Source organism: Bubalus bubalis, chromosome 5 (genome assembly GCF_019923935.1).
Source record: "Bubalus bubalis isolate 160015118507 breed Murrah chromosome 5, NDDB_SH_1, whole genome shotgun sequence".
In the NCBI taxonomy this organism is placed as follows: domain Eukaryota; kingdom Metazoa; phylum Chordata; class Mammalia; order Artiodactyla; family Bovidae; genus Bubalus; species Bubalus bubalis.
In genome coordinates, this window is record NC_059161.1 from 13,930,422 (window position 1) to 13,945,760 (window position 15,339).

The window sequence follows — 15,339 nt, forward strand, 5'->3', positions numbered from 1 at the left end:
AACCTATTAGCTTTAATTAATAAATTTAGTAAAGCTTCAGATACAAAATCAAGATAAAATAAGTAGCATTTTATACACTAACAACAAATTATCTGCAAAAGAAATTTAAAAAAATCTAATTTACAATAGCATCAAAACCAAAAAAAAACTTAGGAATAAATATAATCAAGGAAGTGAAAGATCCCTACATTGAAAACTATAAGACATTGATGAAATAAATAAAAGAAGACACAAATAAATGGACAGATATCTTGTATTCATGGGCTGGAAGAATTAATATTGTTAAAATGTCCATATTACTCAAAGTTATTTATAGGTCCAATACAATCCCTATGAAGATTACCATGGCATTTTTTTTTAAACAGGTATGGAAAAAAAAATCTTAAAATTTGTTTGGAATTACAAAAGACCCTCAATGGCCAAAGCGATCCTGAAAAGGAAGAACAAAACGAGAAGCATCACATATTCTTATTTGAAACTATATTACAAAGCTCCAGTCATCAAACCAGTAAGGTATTCCATAAAAAAAGACACACAGACCAATGGAACAGAATTATAAATGGAAAGATAAACTGATACATACACCATCAGGAGGGTTGCTGCTGCTGCTGCTGCTAAGTAGCTTCAGTCGTGTCCGACTCTGTGCGACCCCATAGATGGCAGCCCACCAGGCTCCTCCATCCCTGGGATTCTCCAGGCAAGAATACTGGAGTGGGTTGCCATTTCCTTCTCCAACGCGTAAAAGTGAAAAGTGAAAGTGAAGTTGCTCAGTCGTGTCCGACTCTTAGCGACCCCATGGACTGCAGCGCACCAAGCTCCTCCATCCATGGGATTTTCCAGGCAAGAGTACTGGAGTGGGGTGCCATTGCCTTCTCCGTCAGGACACTTAAGAATACTCAATGGAAAAAAACCCTCTCTTCAATAAGTTGTGGTGGGAGAACTGGATATTCACATGGAAAAAGAATGAAACTAGATCCATATCTTACACTACTCATAAAAATTAACTTGAAATGGATCAAAGACTTAAATGTATGACCTGAAACCCTTAAACTCCTGAAAGACAACATAGGGACAAAGCTCTCTGACACTGGTCTTGGCAATGATTTCTAAGATATGACACCAGAAGTATAGGCAACAAAAGCCAAAACAAACAAACAGGACTATATCAAACTAAAAAACTCTATGCAGCAAAGAAACCATCAACAAAATGAAACGGCAACTATAAAATAGGAAAAATATTTGCAAGCCACTATCTGATAAAGTGGTTAATATTAAAAATATGTAAGGAACTCATATAACTCAACAGCAAAACACACACACACACACAAACATACAAAGGATCCAATTAAAAATTTGGCAAAGGGCCTGAATAGATATTTTTGCAAAGAAGATATTCAAATGGCTGACAGGTACAAGAAAAGCTGTTCAATGTCATAATCATCCAGGAAAGACAAATAAAAGCACAATGAGATAGCACTTTACACTTGTTAGAATAGCTATTACAAAAAACATAGGAGTTACAGATGTAGAACATAAACTTACGGTGAGTAGGGAATAAGAGAGGGGACAGATAAATTGGAAGGTTGGTACTGACATATACACACTACTATATATCAGATAGGTAACTAATAAGGACCTATTATATGGCACAAAGAACTCAGATAACTAATAAGGATCTACTGGATGGCACAAAGAACTCTACTCAATACTCTAATGACCTATATGGGAAAAGAATCTAAAAAAGAGTGGATATATGTATATCAGATTCACTTTGCTATACTCCTAAGACTAACACAACATTGTAAATTGACTACAGTCCAATAAAAATTAAAAAAAAAAATACAGTCAGTGACAAGTGTTGATGAGGATGTGAAAAAAAGGAATCCTTGTACACCTTTGGAGGGAATGTAAACTGGTATAACCTCTATGGAAAACAGTATCACAGTTCCTCAAAAAACTGAAAATAGAATTACTATGTGTTCAACCATCTAAAGAAAATGAAATCACTATCTCAAAAGAGACATCTGCATTTCCATGTTCACTGCAGCATTATTCACAACAGCCAAGACAAGGAAACAAACTCAGTGTCCATGGACCGATGACTGGATAAAGATAATGCGACATATGCAAAACTCTACATATAATTTAATGTTATTATTAAACACTATTATTCTACAATATATAATACTAAATACTATATATATATATGGTTTTTTTTAGTATTATCCAGCCATGAAAAAGAAGGAAATCCTAACATTTGTGACAACATGGATAAACCTTGAGGACATTATGCTAAGTGAAATAAGTCAGACAGATAAAGACAAATATGGTCTGATCTCTCTTATACATGGAATCTCAGCCCTGGGACTTCTTTGGAAGGAATGATGCTAAAGCTGAAGCTCCAGTACTTTGGCCACCTCATGTGAAGAGTTGACTCATTGGAAAAGACTCTGATGCTGGGAGGGATTGGGGGCAGGAGGAGAAGGGGACGACAGAGGATGAGATGGCTGGATGGCATCACTGACTCGATGGACGTGAGTCTGAGTGAACTCCGGGAGATGGTGATGGACAGGGAGGCCTGGCGTGCTGCGATTCATGGGGTCGCAAAGAGTCGGACACAACTGAGGGACTGAACTGAACTGAACTGAATAAAATCAAACTCACAGAAACTGAGAACCCATTAGTGATTGTATAGTGAGGGGGTTGGAGGTGGGATAAATAAGTGAAGGTGGTCAGAAAGCACAAACTTCTAATAACAAGATAATAATCACGATTACAGTTAACAATACTTACTGTATATTTGAAAGCTGCAAGAAAGTAGATCATGAAAGTTATAATCACAAAAGAAGTGTGCAGCTGTGTGAGGTGATGGGTGTTAACAGTGTGGTAGTCTGTGTGTGTGTGTGTGTATAATCATTATGTTGTTCACCCTACAGTTATGCAATACTATATATCAATTATATCTTGATGAAACAAAAATAAAAAAGAAATTTCTAAAAACCAAGTGAAACATTAAGAAGAAGCTAGAAGGCTCAAGATGTTATAAAATTTAGGCAGATGGTCTCTATGCAAGAGTTGTTACCACATCATTTTAAATAAAGAAGAAAACAGGTTATATCATGTATATGTGACAGTTTTTATATCTGCCTTTCTAAAATGAAAATACTTCCATGCTTTCATAAATGTATTATAGGGCATCTAAACAACAGAGCAATAAATCAATTGAATCTTCCTTACAACTCTTACTTTCTATAAAATGTATGGGCTGCTCCAGTTGTTCCATTAAAACTGCAAGGTCATGCCTTCACTAAAGAGATGGTCTTGGAAATGTTCTCTCATAGATTTATTTGTATTACATGCAACACAATGATTCATGGAGAAAGCCAGTAAAAGCTTTAGAATTTTCATTTTTATTCATCTCCATTCTCTTTTTCATGCACAAACATATTAACTAAAGGTGACATTTTTGATCATAATTGATGGTGGGTAACTATTAATGATGCTATCCTTTCACCAAAATTATTTCTTTGAAGAAAGCAGTAAAAAGGAAAGGAAGGTGCAAACATGGGGAAGGAAAGAAAAAAGAATAGGAGGTGGGAAAGAAAAATCCTACCCACAAACAGAAGAATTAAAAAAGAAAAAACAATTTACCTAATTGAAAGAAAAGACCAGTATGTATTTCTTTTTCTGTCTCTGTTCCATGCTTCTCTCCCTTCCTTTATTCACTGTTAAGAATTTCCTTTTTATCTCCATAGAATCTGAAAGATTTTCTCCTATATTTTTACCACCTATACTGGTCTAGAATTCAGTTTCAAATGCTTGATTATTCTCAACTAATTGTGATGTAAGTGAAGGCAATGAATAGCCAGTGAGCTGAGGAAAAATCAAAGAGCTGAGCCCCTTACCTGTCACTTCACAAGTCAGTGTAACACTCTGCTTCTCTTTTACTTTCACATCTTCAAATGTATTTTCACCCATGATGTGAGGTGGTACTTTAAAAAAAATAGACAGAAAAAGGAACAATTATAACAGCAATTTGGTTATTTATAGGTATCTATTTTATATTTTTTTTACTAAGCTGTACCTTTTAAAACAACCCAAATTCTCATTATTATTTGTTTACTAGAATAATGTTACCATATTGCTTGATCAATTCTAAGATAAACTATAAAGTTACATCATAAATTCAATTAAAATGAATTTTATTATATGTAAATCATAAAATCCAGATACATCTGTCAAGAAGTCAATGAGTAACAAACTCTATGAGACACTTATTTCTCTCTCTACAATTCAGATACACACTCACATTAAAACGTTATCACAGCCTTAGAACACTGGTGAACAACTGGGAACTGACAAGACATGGCGTTTCAGCCACTTTAATCCAACTGATTACATACAAACCATTCTAACACTGAATTCTTGCCAAGAGTGACAATCCAGGGGCCAAAGAATATATAAATATAAGATCAAGCTGCAGATAAATGTTAAATCTGCTTCCAGAATGTGTTTAAGACAATTTTATTTTTTTCTGCTGTTGTTCAGTCACTCAGTCATGTCTGACTCTTTGTGACCCCATGGACTGCAGACTGCAGCAGGCCAGGCTTCCCTGTCCTTCACCATCTACCAGAGTTTGCTCAAACTCAGGTCCATTGAGTCAATATTGTAAACTGTATAAATACCTAATACTGAAAGCCGGAAGATTTTTCTTTCTTCACCAGCTGCGTTTCTTACAACACATGTATACTGGCCAGCATCTTCTGTTCTGGTCTGCATCAATCGCAGAATCCTACCTCCTGGAGAAGCAAACCACCGGATGACTCAAAAAGAAATCTGCAACTTTACAAGTTTGCCATGCAATGCTGAATTTTAGTAAGATTTAAACAATTCACTTCAAAGTCTTTAAAAATGTATTCATGTCAAGTTTTTAATAAATATCACCTTTTAAGGCTGTATATAACAGAATGGATAATTCAGAACAATTTTCCAGTTTAATGGACAAAGAAAGTTAATATAAACCAGGTGACACCAAGCAAGAAATGGAGTTTCACAGAGGTGATGTTTGAACATAATCTTGCAAGGTAAGTATACTTTAACACAGAAAGGAGTCAAAAGATACGACTGTAGGTGGAGCATGAGGATACAGAGGTAGAAAGTAGGTGGCACCTAAAACAGAACAGGGGAGAAGACAGTGAGAGATGAGACTAGCTGGAGTGTGGCCAATTCTGAGGATTCTGTGGGTCTTCAAACGCTAAGTTAAGGAATGTAGGATTTATTATGTTCACTAAAGGCCATCGCTATCGCTAAGTCGCTTCAGTCGTGTCCGACTCTGTGCGACCCCATGGACGGCAGCCCACCAGGCTCCCCCGTCCCTTGGATTCTCCAGGCAAGAACACTGGAGTGGGTTGCCATTTCCTTCTCCAATGCATGAAAGTGAAAAGTTAAAGTGAAGTCGCTCAGTCCTGTCCGACTCCTTGTGACCCCATGGACTGTAGACTACCAGGCTCCTCCGTCCATGGGAGTTTCCAGGCAAGAATACTGGAGTGGGGTGCCATCGCCTTCTCCACACTAAGGCTATGGAAGTATGTAAACAAACAAAGTCATGGTATGATTCATACTTCAGAAAAACAACTGTGACAGAATGTTTAGGAAAAGATTCCCAGTTTTCCATGGAACATATGAAATGGAAACATTAGAAAGAATACTACACCAACAACCCAGATTGGAATGACATCAATTATACAAGGGATGGATGAAACCATGAAGACTGACAACGAGTTTTCAATTTGAGTTTCATGGAATTCTAGAGCTATTTATATCAAAGTTTATGAGGGCCACCTCCCTTATTAGCATGACTCTGATTTTTTTTCCTCCTTATATTCTGAATTCTACATAATGAAGAAAGACTGGTAGACTAGGAATGAAACTGATATGCTGAAGGGTGTGATCTGGAGGAAAATCCTCTTAAGGATTAAGGAAAGAGGAGTTAGCAAATGAGACTGAAACAAAGCCAGCCGAGAACAAAGAAATACGCTGAAAGAGCAGAGTCTTTGAAATCATTTGAGAAGTAATTTCTAAGAACAAAATGTAAATCATTTCTTAGATTTTGTAATAATTTTTCATTTGGTATATTTTTGCTTAGTACCCTGAATTTGAACTAAAACAATTGAAATGGTTAAACATAAAATTTTCTTGTAAATATTCACCTGGATCTGAATTCATCAGGAATTTCCATCTGCTTTCTGTTTTTATAAACAAAGCAAGTCCTCATTGAGCTTTTTTTTTTTCCTTTAAGCAACCTACTTATCCTCAACCCATTGAAAGATGAACTTTGTTTAGCATCTACTGCCAAATTTAGTCTTTTCTCTCAGTTGAATTTAAGTAAGCAAAGTTGAATACAAAAATCCTCTAAACATGTCAAAAAACATATTAATGAAGAAAAGATTCAAGCACTCACTGCTACTTCAAATTAGTGAGACTGTGAGACCATAATATGATGCCAGTTCAAAGATATTATTAAAACAATACAACTTTTATGAGTAATTGCTGGCTCAGCAAACCTCAACCTCATAAATCTCATCATCTTTCTTTTCTCTTTGTTTCCTGGTCCTCTCCCTCATTCCAGTGAAAGACCAAAAAAAAAAAAAAAAAAAAAAGACAGTAAATTAGACTTAGATGGAGACATTTCTTGTACCTGTTAAATTTTTATAGTCAGCTATCTGTTCTTGGCAGGTAACTTCATAACAATAATAGAGGCTTCAACAATGAAAAACTTGACTTAACGTCTCAGGAGAACTAATCTTAATGAAACAGGAACGTGCAGCCGATCAAGGAACGAGTCATACACCATTCATCTGATTCTCAGTCATAAACTGCACAACACACATGTTCAGACTGCAAAACTGAATGTCTCCTCTGGCAGCGTCACAAGGTGAAATACTTCTAATGTGTTCGCTCAGGGATCTCCATTTGCTAGTCAAGCAAAACAAAACTATACAATAAAACCAAAACACTACTCCTGTGAATCTATTATAAGCCAGAGTACATCACTCTGTCTTGACTTTTTCATTTCCAGGAGCTCTAATGTAGTTATATTTATAAAGTTTCCTACTTTTTCAGCAATTGAGAATGCAAAAACAAGGATATTTTTAAGAGAAGAAGATAAAGTGTCCAGGTTTTTGGTAACCAAATTATAATAAAATCTTTGCCATCAGTATGCATTCTCTAAGATCAACAGAGGATGGAAGTCTCAAGAAAATGAATGCACTGTAGGACACGGGAAAGTTTCCCAGGATAGGGAGACCCAAAATTTTTAGCAGGTTGTCTATGACAATAAAGGCAAACATGGTATTGGATGCTGAGGATATAAGCAGGCACTGTGTTAGCTGCTTTACACATATTAACTCATCTTTATAAAAACCCCTAAATACTACTAATATCTTCACTTACAAGTGAAGAACGGAGGTTAGCAAAGTGAAGTAACTTGCTGGAGTGCATAGATCTAGTATTGTAGGTAATGTGTGCATGCTCAGTTGTGTCTAACTCTGTGACTCCAAGGACTGGGGCCTGCCAGGCTCCTCTGTCTATGGGATTATTCTGGCAAGAATACTGGAGTGGATTGCCATTCTGCTCTCCAGGGGATGTTCCTGAGCCAGGAATTGAAACTGTGTCTCCTGCATCAGTAGGCAGATTCTTTACCACTGGGAAGTCCATTATAGGCAATAAACATTGCTAATAATTATTTTTATTTATATATTTAATTATAGGCAATGAATATAACAACTACAGCAATGGACATTTCTCATTTAGTCCCTATCATTTATAGACCAAGATCTTGAAGAAATAGATAATAGGATATTTAGATCTAACTCAAATACTAGGAAAATATCTTTTTTGAAAAATCCTTCAAAAGTGGGAATTTAAACTTTGAATACACTTAGGGGCAGGGAGCTCATTACCTCTTTTTTTTTTTTTTTTTTAATTTTATTTTATTTTTAAACTTTACATAACTGTATTAGATTTGCCAAATATCAAAATGAATCCGCCACAGGTATACATGTGTTCCCCATCCTGAACCCTTAAAATAGTTCATCTTGACTTTCAACAACACAAATATTGTTTTAAAGTTGTTTGTATTCAGACCCAAATCTGTCCCTAGAATTTTCCATACATTAGCATTACTTTTAACCTCTGGAACTACATAGAACCAACATAACCTGTTCTACCCCATGGCTCTTCAAGTATTTAAATGTAATTTTCACTATGAGATGATAAGGTTACACAAAGTTTATTTTTTCAGATTAAATGGAATCAGGCATATAGCCTATTTTCCAATTATTGGCCATCATGGTTATCCTCCATGAAAATATTGTCAATAAATACTTCTTACATCTTCCTAATGAGTAAGATAAGCCCAGAGTACAACCGGTCTTGTCTTACTGGTAAAAATATATTCAGGTGGCAAAACACTGTATTTGCTTTTCGCAATAAAACACCTTACAATGCTAATGCATATTCAATCACTAACACAGTTCAGAGATCTTTTCATATTAAGAATTCTGAAGCATATCTCACCCTAATTTTCATCACTGGTTTTTGAAAGCGAGTACAGGAGTCTACTTAACTTTCATTTTATTAGGTTTAATTCAGAAGTTCCAGAGTAAGATGTGTTTGAATTCAGATGTCTTCATTCAACACATCAAGTATTCTTCTAAGTACCCCTGCTTTTTATTACCCACAGACTTGGAGAGATTATTTTCTTAGTCTGTATCCAAGTCATTAGTGAAAGGAGCCAAGTGTAGATTCCAGGGGCATGCCCCAAGACATGTCTCTCCACACTTACACTGATCTATAAAGAATAAGATAATAGATTTTCCTACATAATTAGATGAGGAATCAGCAGAGTATCTTCTATAATAATGATAAAGTCTTAGCTCAAAAGAAACTATCCTATCTTGGAAATACAAATCTCACTTAGAATAGCCATGAATAAATTCAAACACTTTGTTTGAATATGGAGATATGTTATATAACATTATACCCTCTAGGCTCTGGTTTCAATTCCAGTACTTCTTTTCATTCTTCACTTTTCAAATTAGTTTGTACTCATTCTAGCATGAATGCTCTGACATCCCCATGAATTAAGTAATAATCGAGCGCCAAGACTACTCTTTCACAAGGATCCAGAAATATTTAGAGATTTTCCCCATTGTCCTATAGCTTCTGATGTTGTTCCAAAGTTTTTTCTTAATATGATCAGTAGGTATTATAGTAAGCAGTTAGCTCAGAAAAGGAAAAAAATAAAACATGGAGATATGAGAAATTAAGGAGAAGCTATGGCCACAGGAAGCTAACCAGATTACCAAGCTACAAGAATTTTTAATACCTGAAAGGATTCTCAGGGAGCTGCTAAGGTTGACGGGCCACCCATCTTTAAGCCACGTAATTGAAGGCAGGGGAATTCCTGAAGCTTCACAATTTAGCGACACTGAGCTTTTTTCCACCACACTTATATTTTCAGGTGTCCTGTGGTTTCCAATGATGCTTGGAGGGGCTGTAAGACAAAGCACCAAATTCTAAATAGTTTATTCTTAAAAATGATTTTCTGGTCAACACTAGCAAAATAAACAATGACAACAATGAGATGATGACGACGATGACTGTGAGACTCCTGGAAGTAAAAATGTGAGGGAGCTGCCTGAGAGCCAGAGATCAACTAAGAGGGGCAGAGAAGGGGAACCCAGAAGCCTAGAGAAGACTGGAGTGACCAGCTCCTAGAGGGCAAGTGTGCCTTGTGGATGAAAACATGTGAAACACACCAAGTGGGCTGAGAAGACAAGTTTGGGCCAAGAGCAGAGTACAATCAGGATGGTCTGAGGAGGGGTGGCAGGTCACATTGACCCAACAGCCTTGGGCAAGTGCAAGGGCTGGCTTAGAGGAGAACTGGCATGAAAATCCAATTAAGCCAGCACCAGAAGGAGAGGAAACAAGGCTACCCACAGGCCTTGAGTGCCTCTATATGGCCCTCAGTAGTCCAGGGAAAGTTACCCCTCCATCATGTTTTCCTTCTGTACAGAGCAGGGCCAGTGGCACTCTACTTTCAGAGTCTCTCAGAATTGAAGCAAGCATAGGACTGAGTCAATTGGAATTTATCATAATCGGACATCTTGATTTCTCAACATCATTCTTGCCTAGGAAATTTTATGACAGCCACTCTGGTTAATACATGGGACCTAAATGTTCTTTCCTAGAGGATTGATCAAAAAAAGTATGAAACATTCAAGTAATGCAATAAGCACCTGTTAAAAAGAATGGAAAAAAAAAAAACACAGTCTAACTAAAAGATATAAGACTGATTTCTTTTCAGTCATTAGCTTTCACACATTGCTTGCAAACTATACTGGACTTTGTGCATGTTCTAACTGGAATTAAGTCACAAAACTAAGTCTATTAGATTTACCATTGATTCTATAGATTTAAAAACTCCAACTCAAATTATATGCATACAAATAGGTGTCACACATAAATAGGAGTATATGTGTGTCTGATCCATTCCTACTGACATTTGTGCTCATTATTTAGAATTGTAAAGCTGATTTCAATACAACTTATGCCCAACTGAAGCTGGGTCAGTAAGCTGTAAGGAATCTAGGTTTACATTTATCAAGTCAGCTAATGTGGAAAACACAGAATCAAGGAATATTACTTGGGATGGCATTGGATCAAAAGTATTTGAAAAAGATAATTATCGACTTCACAATGTACTTTTCTAAAAGAATATCCAATATATGCTTATTTCAGCAAAATAAGAAAAGGGAGGTCAGGCATAGCATGATACATGATGAGACTGATCTAAAGAAGTGGTATGTGTGTAGACAATTGTTGCTGTTCAGTCACTAAGTTGTGTCCAGCCCTTTGCAACCCCAAGGAATGCAGTACACCAGGATTCCTTGTCCCTTCCCTATCTCCTGGAATTTGCTCAAACTCATGTCCACTGAGTTGATTGTGTCATCCAGCCATCTCATCCTGTGTTGCCCCTTTCTTCTCCTGCCCTCAATCATTCCCAGCATCGAGGTCTTTTCCAAATAGTAGAAAATAATAGACTATAAATAACACACTCAACACCTGAGGTCTATATCTCCCATCCAGGAGGCTGTAGATTATATCAGCCAGGTAACAGACTTAACGAGCCTCTTTATACTTACTGTGTACACTTAAGTCATATTTTCTGTCAGTCATTCCTGCTATATTCATAGCAACACACACATAACGGCCTGTGTCAGACACATGAACGTTCTTCAGCTGAACAACACGACCTTCATCCATTATTTCCATTCCTCTTCCCTTTGTCAAAGGGCGGCCATCTTTCATCCAGGTCACTGCTGGTTGAGGAATACCTTCCACCTCACACTCCAAGGAAACACTCTTTCCTCGAGTTACAATGATTTCTGTAGGGTGGCTACCACTGTTGGATATAGTTGGTCGAACTGAGGAAGAAAAAAAAGAAAAGAAATAGGAAATGTTTGCCTCAGATGAGGCCAAGTACACATGTGCTGTGCTGTGATTAGTCATGTCCGACTCTTTCTGACCTCATGGACTGTAGCCTGCCAGACTCCTCTGTCCATGGAATTTTCCAGGCAAGAATACTGGAGTGGGCTGCCATTTCCTTCTCCAGGGGATCTTCCCAATCCAGGGATCGAACCTACATCTCTTGCATCTCCTGCATTGGCAGGCAGACTCTTTATGCTGCACCACCTGGGAAGTCCAGGTCTTATATAAGAATTTTCATCAGGCAAAGTTAAATTCATTTTTGATGTCAAAAAATTAACTACAAGGCAAAGACCTAGGACTAATAGTCATGGCATTGCCATATTGAGAGGTGTCTTTCTTCTCCAATGTTTCTAAATGGGTTCATACCTAAACTCAGTATAGTAAGGAAAGAAAGCTGCATTAGCTACTTTTCCTGCTTTGGAGACATTATACAAATATTTGAACTATCATCACTTGTAGCTCTAACCTATGTAAGTCTTCCTAATACTAATTTAAAATATGTATGATAATCTAGTTCATGACCCAAAGTCCATTACAATTCCTTTCTTCTGCCCACCAGAGGAGTTGGAAAAACTGAGACTGTTTCTCCATCTTTAGAAATTGTGGTGACTGAACAAATCACTGTAGATCTAAAAAGTCTGAATAGAGCTCTGCTGGCAGGGGTAAAGTGAGGGGGCAGATCTGTGAAATTTTTTGCTCTCCTGCTTAAAAGAGAAAGATAACATCCCTTCCCCTTCTTTTTGCCGTCAATGTGGACTTGACACTACAAATACAGAAACCAGAATTGTTGGGGGCCGGCGTGAGGCACTCCGCCCGGGGCAAAGGTCATGAGGAAGGAGGCTCGACATACGCAAAGGCGGGATCGAGACTCAGGAGTCCCCCTGGAAATCCTCGAGCATCTACCCCCATAACCAGAGCCTGCCTACTTTACTACTTTGTGCTCTTACCTACACCTCTGACTTTACGGGGGGCTGTCCCCCACCACCTCTTTCGGAAAAGGAGTTAACTTAGAGCTCCAGTTAATAATAATTCCTGGGTGTGATAGGAATGTTTCAACCTACAAACTCCTCTGAAGGTTCTCTAGCCTGCCTGACAGGCTTGTCCGGCCACATGTGATTGCTCACAGCCTCCCAACCGTGAGAGGCACGAGATGCTTTAAATCTTCTAAAAACAGGTTCTTTAGAGAAGTTAGAAAATTATTAGTATAAGTGTAATGGGCTGATTAGAAATTGTATTGATGAAGGGTTTTTCATTTGTTGAGCCAATGTTTACTGCTAAGTCTCCACATCCCCTGCCCTTATACACATTAATGAATATATAGAAGAAATAAGTATTAACCTTTGATATTAATCATGTTAGACCTTAGGCTAAGTAAATTCTTTCCTTAACTAAAACCCACTACACCCTCACCCTATAGGAATGTAACTTTATTTGGGTGGCGTCTGTTTTAAGAATAATCACCCCTGGAGAAATAAGTGTCCTGGTTGACTGACCGCTGTCACAAGGAGAGGGTCGTAAATTGTCAGCAGGCCCCCTGGCCAGAAGATGATGTAACACCCCTAAGACCTCTGTATACATTTGTATGAAGCACCTGACTTTGATAAAAGTCAGGACTGCTGACCCCGCGTGACTTTTGCATAACATCTCAGTGTATAAAAGTAGACCATGGAAAATAAAGAATTGGGATCAGTTCCTCGAAAGACTGGTCTCCCCATGTCTCTCTCTCACTCTGGCTGAGTCTCCATCTGGAGCGTGGAACCCACCATGCTTACTAATTATGCCTGGGCTTCTAAGATCCGACCAGGGAGGCCTCAGTGTCTCCTCTCCTTCGGGAGAACAGAAGGACGCCTGTGGCTTACGTAAGTGGTGCAAGCTTCTTGTCTTGAAGTTTTATTGGTCTCCCGCGTAAACCAAGCTACTCAGCCTCTTTTCTCCACTGAATTTTCCTACTGAGCTATCCTTATTCTATTGCTCTTTATATCTTTAATTAATATCTAATTGAAGCTATTGTATCCTGATCCTCGCCTACGCCGTCTCTCCTTCGAATACCCTGGATCAGACGGGGCTGGACCCCGGCACAGAATCTTGAGATCCCAAAAGAAGGAACAGGAGAATCCTAGCTCTCCTGTCCTGTCCTGATAAAAGTAAGATGCTGACCAACTCCAGTGACTGCCAACCTCAGCTTCTCATTATGTCAGAAAATAAATCTCTATTTGTTTAAGCCACCAATGGCCAGAGATTCTGTAACCTTACAGCTAAATTCACCTAATGGAACCTGATTCCAAGACAGAAGATTAAACGAACTCAAAGACATATGTGTGTGGGAAAGAAAATGGACCCGTGTTAGTAATCCTGTGTTCGAGTGCCAATCCTGTCATACACAAGTCATATGACCTCAGCTAGTCATGGAAACTTCTCGGCTTAAGTTTTCGCTGATATAAAAAGGAGGCCATATTTTCGTCTCATATCATAGTTCATGTAGAGATTAAATGAAGTAATGTAAATATTTTAAATACTTTAAGATTTTACATAAATTAAATAATCTTTAAAATGGGATATTTGGGGGAGTTTGGGGGAGAATGGATACATGTATATCTAGGGCTGAGTCCCTTCACTGTTCGCCTGAAACTATCACAACATTGTTAATCAGCTATACCCCAATACCAAATAAAAGTTTAAGTTAAACAAACAAACAAAAAGGGATATTTTTACATACTGTAACTATATCCAATGATAAAATGCCATTCTCCCCATTTCACGTCTACCACCCTGCCCCCAACAAATTATAGCCACATTGTGAGTCTGCCATCAGCAAGTTGATGCAGAATGGACAGCTGTATAACTGAATAAGTACTAGCTAGAAATAAATAACTGCTCTCTTGTTATGTCAACACAATTTAAACTTGTGGCTCTTATGAAAGGTATAGCTATCCCTGCGTATCCAGAGGGGACTGGTTCCAGGATCTGACTCAGATACCAAAATCTGAGGATGCTCAAGTCCATTATATAGAAAATGGCACAGCATTTACATATAACCTTTGAAGATCCTGTTACACTTTAAATCATCACAAGATTATAATACCTTATAATGATATGTAAACAGTTGTAAATACAATGTAAATGGTATGCAAATAGTTGCCTGATGCCCAAAAAAATTCAAGTTTTGCTTTTTTTTTTTAACTTTTTAGACATTGAAAAAAATACTTTTGATATGCAGTTGGTTGAATCCATGGATGTGGAATTTATGGATAAGGAGGGCCAAGGAGGGCCAACTATATAACTATACTACTTTGAATCTTAAAGATATAAAGAAAAAGTAAAAGAGAAGGACGGAAAAGTTGTTTTTTTTTTTTTTTTAAATTGTGCCAAAGCCTGGCTAATCAATAACTTACTGTAAACTTGCAGACTGTAGTCTTTCTTTGCAGTCCCAGCAACATTCGATGCCATACATGAATAGAGCCCTGCATCAGATTTTTCTGCAATTGAAATCTGCAACTGCCTGCCTCCAGATAAAATTCTGACTCGCCCTGCAGAATCAGCCAGCACTGTGGAGCCTGCAAGAAAAACCAAGTGGCAGAATGTGAAGCAAACATATAAGTTATTTGTGTATATACTTCTAATGAGTACCAATACATATTTATTTACTTCCTGTTCACATACTCAAAAGGCAGAGGGTATTATATAATAATCTATGCAAAAAGGAAGAAGAGGAAGAAAAAGAAGAGGAGGAGGAAGAGAAGGCTATCTTCTGCAAACCTTTCTTTCAATCAATATTGCATTTATAGA

The 15,339-nt window shown here is 37.5% G+C and overlaps 1 protein-coding gene across 6 annotated transcripts in view; it reads right to left on the reverse strand.

Annotated features, from left to right (window-relative positions):
• Nucleotides 1–15,339, reverse strand: part of HMCN1 (hemicentin 1) — a 546,437-nt gene that overhangs the window by 168,153 nt on the left and 362,945 nt on the right. For all 6 annotated transcript variants that reach the window (XM_044942718.2, XM_044942717.2, XM_044942719.2 and 3 more), the window contains 5 exons: nt 14,946–15,107; nt 11,208–11,489; nt 9,389–9,556; nt 4,686–4,799; nt 3,906–3,992 (listed from right to left, as the gene is read on the reverse strand). In XM_044942718.2, the coding sequence (XP_044798653.2) occupies nt 3,906–3,992; nt 4,686–4,799; nt 9,389–9,556; nt 11,208–11,489; nt 14,946–15,107 (813 nt within the window). The remainder of the gene's footprint in view (nt 1–3,905; nt 3,993–4,685; nt 4,800–9,388; nt 9,557–11,207; nt 11,490–14,945; nt 15,108–15,339) is intronic.